At 40.6% G+C, this 18174-nt stretch overlaps 1 protein-coding gene across 3 annotated transcripts in view; it reads right to left on the reverse strand.

Moving 5' to 3' along the window:
* The window catches only part of SUSD4 (sushi domain containing 4), a 71438-nt gene that overhangs the window by 26378 nt on the left and 26886 nt on the right, over positions 1–18174 (reverse strand). For all 3 annotated transcript variants that reach the window (XM_062605973.1, XM_062605972.1, XM_062605974.1), the window contains exon 3: positions 3193–3405. In XM_062605973.1, coding sequence (XP_062461957.1) covers positions 3193–3405 — 213 coding nt within the window. The remainder of the gene's footprint in view (positions 1–3192; positions 3406–18174) is intronic.

Raw genomic sequence — 18174 nt, forward strand, 5'->3', positions numbered from 1 at the left:
ATGCTGTAGATCAACATGAGAACATAACTCTAAGCACACCAGTTTTTGACAGGACACTTATTGGGCACCTGCTCATGCAACTTCATTCTCGTACTGACACTTAAAATCTCCTGTCTCTTAACAAGAAATGACGGACTTATAAAATCAAATTGATTGGATGGAGAGCTCCAGGCAAATGTATTAGTTTTAAAATCAATTACATTCTGAAACAGGTTGCTTTGGTAAATAGCATTCATTTGTGATTAGAGATTGTTCTAGTAAACGCATAACAGCAATTAAATGTACAGAACATAGAGACATAAAACTATATGTAACCATACTTAGTTGGATCCAAATTCCTGAGATGAACTTATAATCACCTCCAAAGTGTTAAGTATTTTTAGTGTTCAAGCTCAGCTGGCAATATCTGACATTCACATATACTGGGATGAGAGGCGTGTAGAGCATACCACGGCACATATGGCAGTCAGCCCCTGCCTTAAATGGGTAAATGCAATTTAAAGTTTATGTTGCCGTGTGATAGCTAATGATGGATGGTGAAACATTAACTTCTTCTCCAGGATTTGCTCCAGATTTCAACTTTCTTTTTATACATCATCACAGAATTTCTGCAATGAGGACTTTAATGTATTGCATTATCAGCTGAGAATTATAAACCCTTTTATAATTCTTCCTTAACAGTTCTCCAGATGTACCGTGTTCCTACACTTTCCCCCTCCCTGTCATGCTTGATTCTGCTCCAGTATATAAAAGGATCACTCTAAAAAGCACTTAAGCAAACGCTTAGGTCTCATGGGTTGCTACTGCTCCTCTGCTTAATATTTCTTCTGAATCAGTGGCTGTATTGTGCATTGGAAAGAAGAATAAATTCTGTCATCTATTACTAAACCCTAGCATTGTTTTAGTATTACCTGAGGCACTATTATACCGTTAATCAGGAAAGTGCTTAAACACTTGCTTCACTAAATCCCAAATCAGGATCCTACTTTTCAGCCTGTATAATGAAAATCATCTTCTGAGCCCAGAACTTTAACAAGACTAATCACATAATTACTGTTATGCTCAAGCTTAAGTGCTTTGCTTGATCAGAGCATTGGCTACCAATCCTTTTTAAGTGTTCTGTGCTCTAAAGTAATGGGTATCTCTTAAGCAACTGTTGCCACATCATCCATCACATTCTCATCTTCCAATTTCTTTCTGCCTTGAGACCACCTGGATTTGGTGTTGATCACATTGACATCAGTGGCATTGTGATCAGAAACTTCGTCCACAGATGTCCACTGGATGGGGGGATCGGGGGGCACTTTGAAGACGTATGAATACTCAATCAAACATGTTAATGCTTATTTTAACACCCGCAGTGGATGATACAGGTACTATTTCCAAGCTGCACATCAAAATTCCTAGAAGCAACTTGTAGTGGTTAAGAAAACAAATATTCCAAGCATTATAGCTTTTTTTTTTTGGTAGTTCAGATGCCCAGTTTAGACATATGCTGCTGCATTTTTTCTTAAATCACCATGGGATGAGAGACAAGGGCATTACGAAAGGTGCTGTAACAGGAGAGGGTGTGATTTTCAGACATACATTACTTTGAAAGGCATCAGGTTATTTCTGTGAAGCTGACCTATGCCACCATCGTGACCAGGCGTTACTGGCAGCATTGCCTTTATGTTCTACACATCAGCTGTCGTTTCGATGTGTACCACGAGACAGCTCATGACTATGCCCCTCACAACTCTGTAGCCTGTGGCCTCACACGTGTCCAGGAGTCCACATTTTACCGAGACTTGAAAAGCCAACAGGGCAGCGACCTGAAGGACCATGGGCTACTTTCCAGCTGCCTCTGGCTGCTCTCTCCAATACGCACCACTTTCACACAGATCACTGTTTGGGGTTCTTCCCTTCATGAGCATCTCCGGAGCGTGGTTCATCTCTCATTGTGGCACGGCCCTTCATGCACCCCTGCCCTGGCACAGGAGTCTCACACCCACCCCCTGCTCAGCATAAACAAGTACCTGCAGTGTTGGTACCCACTGAGTGATGCATGATCCTAGGCAGTAAGTGTGCTTATGAGCCTCATAAGTCTTTGACTACTTTTGAATGAACTCCTTATATTTATCCTTACATTATATCTGATTCTAAATGATGGAAAGCACCCTGAAATAGAATTCATCTTGCTCCACCTTGAAGCCAAGGAGGCAATGGCTAATGACTTCAGTGGAGAAGTCATAACACTAAAACATACACACTTGATTTAACTAGCACTTTTCATGCCCGTTGATTTGACTGCTCTGTTGACTGAAGTTGATCAACAGAAAGAACAATTTATATCTTTAATATGCTTAGTAATATAAATCATTTGTGCTGCTTGGATGTATTTTGGCCAAAATTTATACTTATGATATTCAAATTAATCCTGCATCTGTATCTCAAGACCAGGCTGGACAGAGCCTTGGGTGACATGGCTTAGTGGGAGGGGTCCCTGCCCATGGCAGGGGGTTGGAACTGGGTGATCTTAAGATCCTTTCCAACCCCAACTATTCTGTGATTCTATGATTCTATTCTATAACTCCCAGAAGCAGGAAGTAATTTAACATCCTAATTATTTAAAACCATACACAGTTACAACACCGCAATACAATAAAAATAAAATGGCTTATGCCATAATCATCTGAATTATCTCAAAGTAAACTTGTACTGTCCATGGGTATTGATTTTCCTACTTGTATCATACACACATCATAAAATATAATTGTTGAAACCTCCTGATCAGCAGGAACAGCAGCATTGGAAATCTACCATATTTTCCTAGTAAAATATTGCAGAAAGGAGTATTAAGTGTGCAACTTTAATAAATAGTTAGAAATGGTTTACTTATACTGGAGGTTGTATCTTCTCTGTGCATCAATTTGTAACTACTTAAGGGGAGATATATATTATGGTTTTTTCTTCACATTTCTTTATATCTCTTTAAAGACACACATGCATACACATACACAACCTTTCACAGTAAATATTTAACTGACAGATGGGGATTATGGATAGGATGGATGGGAAACTGAAGTATACATCAACTAAGACACAGTGAGATGGACTTCAGCCTTTTGTGTTTTGCGCTGAGGCACACAGACATTGTACATGGACAAGTGAGAGCTGACGCTGATGAAGTGCTTTAGGAAACTGACTTACCTTCTTGTAGGCACACAGGTTTATCACTTGGTTTCCAGCTCAGGGAGCCATTAAAGTGTCTCACACAAAGTTTTTTTGAAGTACCATTAAGCCTGTATCCTTCTTGGCAATGAAACCGGACTACCACGCTTTCAAAGAATACACCTGCACTGGGTGTCTTGTATCCATGTTCAGGAGCTCCAGGGTCAGCACAAGCATGCAGGTCATCAAACCCTATGCAGAAAAAGACACAATCAAACTGTGTTCATTTACTCCTCATGTAGCCGTGTTCACGCTCTTTCTAGCTGTTTCCCTCTGACATTTAATCTTTGTAGGGGCCTCATATCTTCCATTAATGGCCACTACCAACACTACTGTGGTACTGAGTACTCCAGACTCTGCAGAGTACCAACCTGTACAGCAGAAACACTCAGGTAACAGAAATAATCCTGTCTTGCCGTGCAGCTACTGACAAAGCAAAGTCAACCAGACTTCTCTGTAGCTGACCTGGATAAAAATAAAGCACTTGACCCAAGCTACCAGTGGGGATGGCATAGAAATGTATCTGTAATTACTCCTGGGGACTATGGGATTTTGGAGCAGTGGTCAGTCACTGGAAAGAATAATAATGTGTCAGGAACAGAGAGGAAGAGGAAATAAAGGAAAGGGCATGAAACCTAACTGGCACCCAAAGACATAGTAACTAAAACAGAGCTGCTAGGTACAGGGAGATTTTGAGCTGGGAAGGAGCTCAACCATAGGGAAAAGGGACACTGATGTCGGATGTATGTGATCCCCCTATCACGTTGGTTTGGTGGCCCTACCAAATCTTCAAACATTGGTATGGGAGCGCTGTATTACTGCATTGATGCCAGAAGGGAGTTTGTAAAGACCTTCACTTCCACAAAATTAACTGTAAAATAACAAACAAAACCCCAACGGTTGCAATCATAAAACGTGATTGTTTATCACTTTATCAAACTCATTTCAATGTCATTTGCATAAACTGAAGCTTTCTTTTTTACTGCAAAGCAACAAGGGTTTAGTGCAGCACTGAATAAGTACTGCATGCTGAAAGAGCAAATAGCTTTGCAACAGCAGCAGCAGGGGGGCAATTAATGACAGTGGGAGGGATGCCTGGAAGATTTGAAAATCATCACACTGTAGCCTAAGAGTAGCATCAGAGAGCCTCAGCTACTTACTTACTGCATGATAGGGATGAAATGCTTCCATGGTAGAGAGAGAAGGACATTATTACAGTAGAAGACTTTTCAATACGAATCTGTTTCCTGAGGGTAAATCATTCCCTCCGCTGAAGGGCTCAGTGTGATGCTGTAGCCAGAGAGCCCAATGGTGACCTGATGGCCAGAACCAAGCCTAAATACCTATGTGCCATGTGGGCTGGAGACAACCATCACCTACACCCAGCCTCTGACCCTCTGCAGCGCTGCGATAACCAGGGTTATTCACTGGAAGAGGTTTCACTTGTGTCCCTTCTCTTTGCTGAAACAGCAGAGAATCTGCTCTTACGCAGTTTTACTCCTCCATCCAGTGAAGTTTATCACGAGAACTAAAGTTTATCACAAGACTTGGCTACTGTCAGTGCAGTACCAAGTCAAACAAATCTCTCCGCTTCTCAGATGCCTGAGCATCTGCTGCATGGCTCAAGACTTTCAGTGCAAACTGCCAAAGACTCTCTATCGTTTACTCACATGACACACGAACAAGGAGAAATACAGTCATTATGTTCATGGGATTACACACTGTAGGAAATAATAACAGAGAATGGCTGTCCATTTTTACTGGGGATTAAAAAGAAGTTCCCTGTGCTTCAGGCAGCAAACCCACATCCTTCGGTACAGTCAGTGATGATCTTAATTGCTTTTCATTAAACAAGGGATAACATGACATTTAGCTCAATTTTGTTACTTCGGTAATCTCAGAATTTGCAGTCAGGCAAGGACTATAACAACCCACCTTGAAATCAGTGTCCTTTCTTACTAGCTGCATCAGGGAAAAATATGCAACTGCCTACTACTATGCCTTTGGAAAAACAGAAAGAAGAAAGCTGCTGAGGTTGCACACAATTTGCTTGGTAAAACAATAAGCCAAGCTCATTTCTCAGTTTTCACTAAGTCAGACGTGCAAAGTTACTGATTTCGGGACCCAGCATAGAAGGCAAGGATGTTTTTTCCCCCTGGTGCAGCCCAATTTTGTGACCTTACTGCCACTCTTCTGGTGACCTTTCACAAGCAAACATTTCCTTTCCTACTAGGGATCATTTTGCAGTAAGTTGGTCTCTTAGGTTCTTTTTCTCTAGTGCAGTTCCTGAGCACACAAATCTATCTCCAAGGGGAATTTCCAAGAAGGAACTGGAACACAAATGGAAAAATTGAATGATGTACCCTCTAGTTTCTACAAAGCCAGTAGCCAGCTCTTATTCAGCTACTGAGTAAGAGATGACACAGGGAATCAGCACAGGATCACTGCTTCCATGCAACATTTCCATTGGTTGCTCCTCAAGCAAGGAAGGAGGAAAAAGCCTCAGGGAACGGCCAGTTAGGCAGATTACACATGTAATACAATAACTTTCCATGTTAAGGTCATAAAGGCAAAGAAAACAAAACCCCAACCCCATCTTCCCTCCATAGATATCAACAATAGGCCCAGATCTTAGTCCTATTAAAATGAGTGGAAGTCACTTGTATGGCAAGCTTCTATTTTGAAGATATATATGATCCAGGCACAAAGCAGTGACGCCAGTGCTGTGCCACCTCTCCCTGTGCTTTGGCTAAGGAGGCAAGGACACATGTGAGGGAGGTATAGTGAGGCTGGCTGCTGTGCTGAGGATCTCCCAATGCACAGGGATGATTTTCACCATGGTTGCTCCTCTCTTGCACAAGGGGTGTGCTGAGTATTTCAACAGCTTATTTAGCTGGGAACGAATTCCATCGGTCTTTTCTAATCTAAGTATAAAATTCCTGATACAACATTGAAGAACAACAATGCTGAAACATCCCTGAGAATTGCTGTCTTCCACTTCTGCCTAATGATACCAGACTTGGAGCCCTTACATAATAATGTCAAGATCCACCTTATCAAAAATGAGTAAATACATGTCTTCAGTGAAATACAGCTTGGTAAATTCCTTGGTAAATCCACCAAACAAGATCTTTAGTTTCTTTCCTTTCTCAAAGTTATGCATTCAAAAGCAGCTACTCAAAGCTGTGATGCACTATTTCTCTAATAGCAGGAGTAATTTCACATTACAGACGGGACAGCTTTGCTCCCTTCAGAACCTGCTGAAACCAGCCAAAACAGTTTTCAGACACAGCCACAAGGTAAGTCTTTGGAAAGAATCATAAAACTTACATAAATGGGAAAGCCAATCTTCTGGTTATAATAGAAAGGTGTTATCCTGCAGAAAGAGTCTATCAAATAAGATAAAAGATAACTGCAATGGGTTCTTTTTCTTTATAAACCCTTCAATGAGTCTGTGGGGGAAATAATGAAATTTTACTTTGACTGTTCTTCTCATGGTTACAAAGAGAGAAGGGGGAACCATGAGCACCAGCTAGTGAAAACTGTACAGCACACGCGTCAAATAAAGCAGTGAATTTTCATGTTAGCTATACAGTAAAAATTTTGTGAGGTCAGCAGCCATCACCATAACCAGCACTGCATCACTAGCAACAACTTTATGGGATGCTATTGTACGGCTTTAAATCCCTAAAGACTGCACAATCACTGCTGGAGCTGACAATTTCAGTTTTCAAAATAGCTTAGTATTTAGTATAAATTGCAGACTTCGTATCATGGCACCTTTAAGGGATGTTGTGAAAAATATAATGAACAATAATACCTTCTGATAAGGCTAATGAGTACATAAGGTCATCACGACCAGTAAAGCATGTGCAGTTGATACAGAAGGTATTTTGGTTGCAGCATTTACATATTTCTACTGTTGCAACAACAGGAGGTCATCAGAAAACAGCAATGCTCTTAATCTGGATAAAACAAAGCTGATTATATGGGTCCTTATTTTACCTACATTACTTGGAATAGTCATTCAGATAAAAATGATATCAAATTAATCAGAAGACTGAAAAATAAGCAATGCCCTCTGTGGGGTGTAAAATGAACCACTGCAATTCATTTCAATGGACTGTATTTCTATAACTCTGCGTTCTATGTTCTCAAACATATAATGATTCAACTCATCCCTGAAGAAAAGCTTTAAATATTGGAAGCCTTGGGAAAATCACATATTTGTGATGATAAGAAATGATGATAGCCATAACTGAACTCTGGACATGCCTGAAAAAAAGCAGAACCCCTCAGCTCTTCCTGTCATTCTCTATTTATCCTCACCTTTTTCTCAGTCTCCTCTCTTGTTTTCCTTGTTTCCTTCTTCTCTCACCTCCATATCTTACAGCTCCTTGTAAATTCATGGTGCTGGTGAGGTGATTTCTAATCTAGATTTGATGGACTTCTTTGCCTCTAAAACTGCTATATAGCATTTCACTGACACACTGCTGAAGCATGTCAGCTCAGAAATGGCTGCATTCATTCTTGAACAGAGACATCACTCTCATTACAGTTTGTTACATACACACTAGTGAAGGAAAAGTGACACATAATGTGTAATAATATTAAGGATATAGAGTATTTTCAGTATTTGTCTTCAGTAGGATGGAGAATGAGCTTCCTGTACAGCAGCACCTGCATTTTGGGTTCATAAAATCAGCAAGTCCTTTCTATCTCAGCCGGCGGTAGGGAAGGCAGAGGTTTTGCAGCCTGTGGGAGGACCAGACTGCTTGCATACACATTTTAGGAGCCTGTAAACACTGCAGGAGCAGGTCATCTTAGGCCAGCTCTCAGTAAAAAGCTGTATTAGGACTAAAGCAGAAGGACCACAAGTGCAAACATGCCGAGGGGCTTGCTTGTCTTGTATAAAGGAAAAGTCATTTTCATCCCTTAAAGAGTTTCTGTCCTGTTTCTGTGAAAGCCATGCAGGCACAGCATCTTGTGCCTTTGGCTGTTTATGCTTCCTTGCTGTTGATGATGTTAATTGAGCTATCCTCATAGCCCTGTAACAAGAAAAGGAAGGATGTGCTTCGATTACTATCTAGCCATGGAAGTGAAATGAAATTATAAACCTGTGATTTCATTAGTGAAATGCCTGCTAAAATTTAAACTCTCTTTAATCCCTTAAGGGTCACTAATGCTTAAGCTTCCTTCAGACTTCAGCAGCGTTGTAAACCCCTGCCCTGTTTAAGATGTGAATCACAACCTCCCTTGCTATCCTTGCAGAACATGCTCCCAGCTCCCAGCACTGCTGGGTATCACTCCTCACTTGGTTGAGCTTTATCCAGGGCAGCCTAACAAGACACTGGAAGAAAGGAAGAAGTTCAAATTACTTTGTGGGTGAAACAGAAAAACAAGTAAGACCTGCAGGGTGTGGATACTCTGCTTAAGCCACAAGGTGATCTATAAAATCAAGAACACCCATTAAGCTTCATTTTCCTCCCTATCACTCAAGAGTGTCATAGCTGAAAACTAAGAAAATCGGTGTGTAATGCAGTTCACAAGCACCAAAAAAATCCATGTGCAACAAAAAATTCACATGCAAGCCCTGCACAAAGGGCAGCAGGCTCCAAGAGAGGCAACTGATGATTCAAAAGGCTGAGAGGTTGCCCCATTTTTCTTATCTTTCCATTTCATGCCCTCTTCTCCCCCAGCTCTGGCCTCCCATCTGTGTTCTCCATCCTCCTTCACCTCAGCCTATGCCAAGCCAACTCACCGCCTCATCTTGCACCCTCCTGTTAAGTCCTTCATGCTCCCAAGTCTTGCCCACCACCACACTCACCACCTCTCTTTCTCCTCTCCTCAACACGCACTTGGAAAGGAGCAGTCACTCAGAGATGCTCCTAAGAGCAAGGGTGAGCTCAACCTTAAAATCCCTGCTCAGGCATGACAAGTCCCTGGGCATTTCTGTATTAAATCAAACTGACATCTCCCTGGAAAGCCTCAGGATTGCTGCTCCCTCCCGAGCGGGCACAGGGGAGGGAATGTGAGGATCCATAAGGAGGAAAAAGCACTCATGGAGGGCAAAAGGGGTCTTCCAGAAACCATGCTGGAGCTGCTTCTGCCTGGGAAGCTTACCAGGGAGGAAGGGGGAAAAGCCTCAATATCAGCAAGGCAGATACAAGGGCCCTACATAGATGATTGCAGATGTAATAACAGCATCTTTACTTCAGGGGTCATGCCTCTGATTTGTTACTCCAATTACTGCTCAGCACTCATGGATGATAGCACACTCCAGCTGGTGCTTGACCAGTGTTGTAGAGCAGGGAACAAGCTGGATTTTCTACCCATGGAGGTGATCACCGTTTTTAATTTTGAATGAGAACCTTGACAGAGGAGTCTTTTATTGCCTTGATATTAGGCTAATGCATGAGGCAAAACCACTTCACATTGCTGAAAAGGGAAGATGGTTTAGAATACAATCAGCAGAGCACATCAGTAAACCCACGGCTAACTAAAAACATGCATTCGCTTCTTCTCGAAAATGAGTTTCTTCTAATTAACATCTTAAACAGCACAGGCCTGTTCCTGTAATCATAACGTCTCGCAATTAATATAGCTATGTCATCTCTGTAAATAAGCCATTTCATTCATAATGCAAGAAGCACTTGTTGCTCCCAGCCTTTTGTAATCCAACAAGTCTGACTGCATAATTTATGAACCCTTATGAAATGTCATATGCTACTCTGGGATCCTCTGAACCTCCTATCACTTCAATAGAAGAACAAAAGGCAGAAAGTAGACCTGGTGGTTCTGCTGACAGAGCTCTGTTCTGTTTTTATTACAGACTTACCATGGGCATCCTGGGCTAGGCTTCAGGGTGAAAAAAAGCCAATTCATCACACAAGAAATCCCACAACCTCCTCCCAGTTTCTAAACATGCAAGCTGTGTATTTCATTTTCTAAGAAAGCCATTGAACATTATAACACCTGCATGCTGAGGCCTAGACTGAGGCCAGTTCAATAAATAACTAAAAACCTGATGTGAGAGTTTGTTCAGCTTTCTGCAAATATAAGGTGAATATTTGCTTCATTTCCATCTATTGAGCTAGTTTGGTTTAATGACTGGTTCTATTCAAGCTGCAAACTCTACCAGGAATTTAAAAAGTATGAAATGAAGTTTTCTTCTCTGATCAATGAAAACGAAGCAGGTGAGAATGAATGACTTCTTCAATTTCCCGTTACAGATGATATTTCACGTTTCTAAGTGAACTTGAAATGTAAAATGTGCTTAAATAAGCTTACCTTTAAGCATATTTATTATACTTACGGTAATTTTAACTGCTCTAAAATGGTTCTTTAAAATGGTGGTTCCCTGCTTCTTATCTGAACTATGAATTTTAATTATAGATAAACATGCTTTGAAATAGATGATGAGTTTTTGAAACAATCTAATTAAAAAATAATCAAATGACATCTTTTACAATAATAAAACCAAGAATGCAGTAGATACGCATTAAGCTCTATATATGCTTCAATAAATGGGCACATGCCTAACGCATCCTCTTATTCCTTGTGCTGGGAGGGAATTACGAAGGTGATACTTGCCAATATGTGCTTGTTGATTGGTGGCCCATAAGAACCATCATAAGGGATTAAATGTGTACAAATCCAAAATATGAGATATTAATATATCACTTATGCCAAGATTTCCTTTTTACTGATTTAAATGAATAAGTGAGCTCATTACTTTGATTTAAACCAACCAACCCCACTTACGTTTTCCTCCTCAGATGTAACATTTTACATATTATATGTCTAAGGATTTCATTAGAGTTGCAATATTGTCGATGTGGGAATCCAGCCTTAGGTCACTAACCAGGATTAATAACAACACGGAAAGCTACTAATAAGAAAGTGCCAAATAAAATAAAACTATATTCCCATAATTTCAAGCATGTTATGGGCCTGCTGTGTTTTTAAAAAGCCATATCTAAGTATTGTTGTTTATCTGTCCCACATTTTTAGCACTCTGAAAAAGAATTCATTACCATGAGTTAGTTTAAATATTTTTAGTCTAGACAGTCATCCCTTGGGAAATATAGAAAAAAAAACCACATAAAAAATGAATCATGAGCTAGTTACTATAGTAATATTTCTTCTAGGCCAATAGCATACAATATTATTATTCATCATAACAAATCCGAAGTAATGAAATGTCGCGTTGTTCAGCAGAGATCCTTGTTTCCGTAAGATGCAGGAATCAAATACTCAGAGGCATGAGCTGGGGGGTTGATATTTATGCTTTAATCAACTACAGACTTCCCTAGACAATGCTGTATTTTTATTGCACACAACAGTATGGTAATCCAACAATTTCTGCTTTTCAGCTGTGCTACAGAAATTGATTTTATACTTCCCCAAGAATGGGCAGAATTGGACACAAGGACAATCAGGATTAATGTGTGAATATTATAATATTAAACTCTTAAATAAAGTGCACACTAGAGAAGACTGAGACAAGGGATTTAAAAACTAGTAGATACTTAAAGCAGAAGAGCAGACAGACACTGTTTCCAGCTTTTGCACTTGAGTCCTTATCACATATCCTCTGATGCTTCTGGATACTCTGACAGCCCTTATGCCCTACAGTGATTTATCTCTAAATGCACCTACCCGTGAAACCGTGACCTTTCCTCTTAGAGGGGACCTCATCTCTGCCATCCATTTTTTATTTGCCTTTCCCTCTGTGTATGTTTTGCTTGCCGGTACTTCTTTGGTTAGCCTTGCAAAGTTGAGACATTATTCACCCCCAGGTCTAGAAGATGTAAAGCAAGACAAGGTGGTTTTGCTGTTTCACCTGTTATTTTCCACATGAGGACTGCCACTGCACCTTTCACATTTGCTTCGGATCATACCACAAAGCATTTCTATGCAAGGAAAGCTTTCAGAAAGAAAGCAGATTAATATCCACTGGAAAAAAAACACCCTGACTGATTTGGTCTTAATCTGGATGCAAGGAGAACTTCTGATTTCCTTCTACATTGAAAAGTGATTTTATTCTCCTACGTTCTGCTAGTACTCTTAGCATCAAACGCAGGTTTTAGTCTGTTGTTTCCCTTCATGAGAATGCTTCACTGAAGAAAAATGAACCAAAGTTGGCTTGTTACTTGCCAAGAATGAGACAAACCCGCAAAACTATAAAAGGAAACAGGAATCCAGTTGGGCACGGACGATGAAGCTCTGCCATCATACTGAACGGCTTTTTACTTATATTACTCATTTAAAATGCTCTGTCCTGCGAGTTAGTCTGTACTGGGAAGATCGGAAAATCAGTAGTAGTTTAAGATGATGCAGAAGCATATTTTTTCCTTTTGATTCATGATTGTGTTCCACTTAATTCCCCAACACAGGGTAAAACCTCCCCTGAAATTAGTTCTGTTTAAGCAGCCGGTCAGGAGCGGGACTATAAAAACAAGTACTCCAGTTGTGGGCTGTCTTCACTAAAAATCACTGTGGGCCCATTTTCCTGGTGCAGTCCTAGCCAAGGACCTCCCCAAAGCTGGAAAAAGATGGCAGATTGCTCACAGCGTCAGAACAAGCAACTGAAAGAGCAAAGTCACAGAAGAGCTATTGAGTGAGACTGAAATATTTGTAATTACAACCTTGTGTCATTACAGAGCCATTATATTTAAACCCCTAAAAAAAACCCCGTAAGAATGTCAATGACAAATTTCACTGGCACACTCTCAGTTTTTCTGGCATCCTCCAAAAATCATCAATGTGTAAATTCCCTCTGGCCCAGAATTGCCCCTTTCAACACAATCTGCTTCCTCTCTAGCCAGTTTCCTATGAATTCTGCAATTCTTCTATTAATCCAAATCTTCACGTATACTTTCCCTGGTGGCCGTTTACAAAAGTCAGGATAGACAGTATCTGCTGCATTTCCCTTCTCTGGGAAACCTGCTGTCATCTCAGGAGATTAACAGATTAGTCTGACACAACCTTTCTTTAATACATCTATGCTTTATTCTATATCATACCTCCAAGACTTTTAATCTCCATACCTTAAAAAATCAAAAACCTTGTGAATTATTGAAGTGAGTCCCTGATTGCCCAGATCATGGGGATTCCTTTTCTTTTTTTCCTTCTATATTCTGTGAGTAGTACAGACAGTGTCTTAAAGCACTACTGGAAGTCACTCCCTCTCACTCACAGATATGGCAGTGCACTTATGCAGAAGAGGAGGAAGCTGAGGATAGAAGAGAAACCAAAGAAACTGTAGCACGAACAGCAGGAGTGACTTGGCAATGGCACAGAGGTGGGATGTAGTGACATATAAAAATATGTTAGCCTGGAAGCTGACTGACAGCTGTTTGGATGGTGGTACCACTAGAAGACAAGAGAGAGGGAAATGGGAACCCAAGAAGCATCTCTATGGGGTTCTCAGTAGGCTAAAATGGGGAGCAAGAGAGGGACAAGAGGGAAAAGAGGGGAAAACCTCAGTCTACAGGCAGAAGAGCTGAGGATGGGCAGTGCCTGAAGCAAGAACAGGGCATCAGTTCCAGAAAGACTCCTGGTAGGACAGTTTTGGAGGCTGGCAATACACTGTGAGAGCCTTCCAAGGGTTAATGGTCCATCCTTTTGACCCAGAAGAACCTTATTTTTATTTTATTTTTTTTCTGCTGACACCTCTAAAAACTCGAGGCTTCATAATGTACTCTGCACTGACAACACTGAAGTTGAGGCTGTCAGATGAAATCTAATACAGTTTATGTAATATATACGCATCGTTATTAGGCAGTTGAAAGATTGAGAGTTATGGCATTCATGTGCACAGATAATAGGTAATGATGAGATACCTGATGCTCAAAATATTTTCATAAAAGCCAATCTGAAAATCACACATGCTGGTTAAATTTAAAGACTATGGGCTTTTGTTCTTCAGGAGTTATTCACATCCTTACCTTTCATGAAAATAGAATCTCATCATTTTGAAGGACTAGAGGAAGAATAAGCTGTTATTAAATTTTTATGGTACTGTAAGTTGATTAACTGGGAGCTAGGAAAGGTCTAGAACTAGCAAAGTGACAGTTCTTTGTTCCTATTTAAGAGACAAGAGTTTTAACCACGCAAATAAGCAATTTATTTAAAACTTATTTTTCTTAGTAGATATTAATTTGAGGATTTCTGCAGCTTCTCTTTCCCCAGATTGTTAAACGGTTCTTTTCAGAGCAACAGCTGCAGCAAACCTAGTTAAAATAAAAAGCAGGCATTGCACAGATCCATACATATGCTTTGCGAGAAGCAGGCAGCATATCCAGATTTATATGTGTGCCAGTCCCTTAGGATGTCATAATTGTGTTTGTTCTTTTAATAACTTTAGGCTCCAGTGATTGGAATAAAAATTCTATGCTGAAACTAATGCTTCATCCTTAGTTCACCTCGCTACCCTGAATTATATAGTAAGTAGACTTAAATAAATGCAGGAGTCTGGCTCCCTCCTTACACCATAGATTCCAGCCATGCACATAATGGGTTGCCTGATTTAATTCAGGGTCTTTCTTTTCAAATCTTACTTTGTTTTTACAAAATATTTGGCTCAGCCATTTCCATTTGTAACTGCACACATTTCCGAGCCTGCCTTCCAGTGTTCAGTGAATTGCAGTCTCCACTGATACAAGCAGCACATCAAGCTTTCTGACTTGAAAGAGCCGCTGGGTTATTTAGACAATTATGCTCTTCCTAATTATTATATCTACACTTTACATCTACAGCCTCTTTCTTTAAATGTAGCCCAAAATGCTGAGTTACTTAAGCAGCTTATTAAGTAGGCATGGCCTTTCAGTAGCTATTGTGACTACAGCATGCCACTACTAATCTTAGGATTATAAATGATTTTTTACTCCTAAAACCAGGCTACAGATTACTCTATAACGAAGATAGGCGTATATGTTACCAGTTCACACGAGGGGTACTGGGACAAACAGAAGTAGGTTATAAACAGCACAGGCTTAATGGCATACTTAATAGTACCCTGTCTAATATGCCTCACTAAATTAGGTTAAAAATGAGCTGACTATGCCTAAATATATTGCCACTTTCAGTTTCTGATCACCTGAGAAAGGCTTCTTTTCTTCATAATCTGACACTGCCATGAACCTCATCTGAGACTAGAAATGAACTCTTTTAAGGTCAAACACGTCTTCCAGGCCTGGCTGCACTAGGCAAGATGAAAAGCCTTGATTTATTATGCATGAAACTCATGAGTATTCTTTGCCTCTGATAACTCAAAACCAGTTTCAAACCAAAACTCTGAACTTGACTGTTGTTAATGCTGGTGGAAGAACATTGATACATCTCTGCACCAGTTTCCTGACCCTTACACCATCCTGCCCCTTTGCTCTTCATCACTGCCAGTTTTACTGTCCTCCTGGGAACAATAACAACCCTTGCAACAACCCCAGCTCCCTTCACTGCTTTCCTTTCTTGTCTTTGGGAAGTTCAAGCCCCTCATCCTGTTCCTCCTTACTATACATCCTTATTCTCAGGTCTTTCTGTGCCCTACTCTTCTGCATTCTCTCCATGATATACGTTTGACTGCTTTGTTTTTCTCAGGCTTGAATTTCTCTTTTTATGACACCTTCCTATCCTCCCATTTTTCCCCATTTGTGTCCATTTTCCCATTTCTTTTAAACACATTCTCAAACCCCCACTTATTTCATTTATTCTTCACCAGGCCCAGCTGCTTTCCACTTAAAAGGCCATTCTCCTTGAGGCCTTGGAGTTCAGGCTATAAAATCCAAAGAGAAGAAAGCATCTTGCCACACTTGGTTGTCTTTTATGTAGTCTGCCCTAACTATGGCCTGAAAATTTTCATCTTTTAATTAATTTTTCATGTTTCTGGAAAAAACCCTCAGGTCCCTTCTGGAATTTCTTCACCTGCAATTAATTTTCTGTGAATATCTTACCGTACCTGAAAACAGAGAGACTTCCATTGATCTGATGTGTCTTATTGTTAAGAAATACTTGTCCCCAGTATGAAAAGAAGTATCCCTGCTCCTGCTTTCGAACTCAAGCCATTTTGTAGCCCACATGCTGCTCACCAAAGGTGCATTAATCATCACACATCAGGTGGGAGTGACCTCCTCAAGTATTAACGAGTTCCCGCACCAAGATACTGCTACGTGGTGTCAAGTGCATGGCTTGACCAACAGATCTTTCCCACTCTCAAAACGTGCCTGTCCTCCATGCATTTAGACCTACTGCTCTCATAAAATGCAGCATCTTCTGCCCTATCAGCATCATGTTGAAACTAGGAATGATAACTTTATATAGCTTTGATAAAGTTAAGTTTAAATGAAAGGCTACAGGACATGTATGTACAACAGTATAAAGGGATAAATGCCAACCTTGGGCTTAGTAGCTGTCTTAACATGAGACAGGCAACTTCCCCTTTCACCTTGCTATTATTCAGCCATTAAAAGGACCAAGGTCATTTATTATCCCTTGTCAAAGCAGTCTCCTGTAGGAGAAACGTGAATGTTTTGCTATGCTAGGATTGGGCTTGACTCAGTAGACACAACCCTGTGTACCCCACATGCAACTCAGAAAGGAGCTGCAGGCAAAGACAGAGCCTACACACCACGTGGACACATGCACCTTCAGGTACATGAACATACTCTAGGCTTTAGCTACAATCAAAACAGAGGGTTAAAGGATTCTTCTAGGAACTTTGCCCTTCTTCCTGCCTAGCTAATTCACTTATATTGCAAGTTTAAACTTAACTTCTTCAGCTCAATTGAAGAGGGACCTCATACAAAATGCCAGCGAGGCAATGTTATCAATTGTGACTGATTCTCTGAGGGAAATACAAAAGCTCATTTCCTCTCTTGTGTCTAGCGCTTCATAAAACAATCCACTCTATAGCTTACTGGATGACTTACTAGATACAATGCCTTATAATGCAGCTATCTTAGTGAAAATAACTGTACATACCAATGTCCTCGCACATCTCAAAACTCAGCATGTTTTCTATGTCATAGATACAATCACGCATACAGCACACCACTGCATAGGCCTAATTGGAAATGGAATGAAGGTTGGAGTAAAATGACTGTAATCAATGGAAAAATTGAGGAAACTGCTACTTCTCAAAGCCCCAGTGTGCACTTCTGGCTTCAAACACCTGTTTTCTCCTCAGCGGCAAAGGATACTGCCTCAACTTTACCAGCTGTTCTATATGGTATGCGGGAAGTACAAGAACAGATACTCCAAAGTGGGATGAATTCAGCATTTTTTAAAATTCCCTTAATCAGTAATCAGGTAAACTTAATCTGATGCCAAAAACCACATCTGTCACACTTACTTTTGAAATACGGCATACCCAAAGCAGGGAGGAAATTGTTCTGTTGTGATTTATAACCACAATGAAGAATTACATTATTTTTGGTAAGTTACACATTGTGCAATGCATTTTCTCCTTTGGGAATAAGCTTCTGAAGTATTTCAATCTGTTGTGGTTTAACCCCAGCTGGCAACTAAGTACCTCTTGCTTGCTCCCTGTCCCCCACTACCCCTGTGGGATGGGGAGGAGAACTGGAAAGAGGTAAGACTCGTGGGTCAAAATAAGAAAAGTTTAGTAATTGAGATTAAAGAGAAATTATAATAATGATGATGATGGTAAGGGAGATAACAAAAAGAGAGAGAGGAATAATACCCAAGAAAACCAAGTGATGCTCAACGTAACTGCTCACCACCTGCTGACTGATATCCAGCCCAACACAAGTAGTGATCAGTGGCTCCTCGCCACCCCCCCCAGTTTCTATGCTGTGCATGACGTGCTGTGGTATGGAATACCCTTTTGGCTAGTTTGGGTCAGGTGTCCTGTCTCTGCTTCCTACTGGCTTCTTGTGCCCCTCCTTACTGGCAGAGCATGAGAGACTGAAAAGTCCTTGATCAGGGTAAGGGCTGTTG

Source organism: Pezoporus occidentalis, unplaced genomic scaffold (genome assembly GCF_034315485.1).
Source record: "Pezoporus occidentalis ecotype Australia unplaced genomic scaffold, CSIRO_AGI_Poc_V1 ctg93, whole genome shotgun sequence".
NCBI classification, from domain to species: domain Eukaryota; kingdom Metazoa; phylum Chordata; class Aves; order Psittaciformes; family Psittacidae; genus Pezoporus; species Pezoporus occidentalis.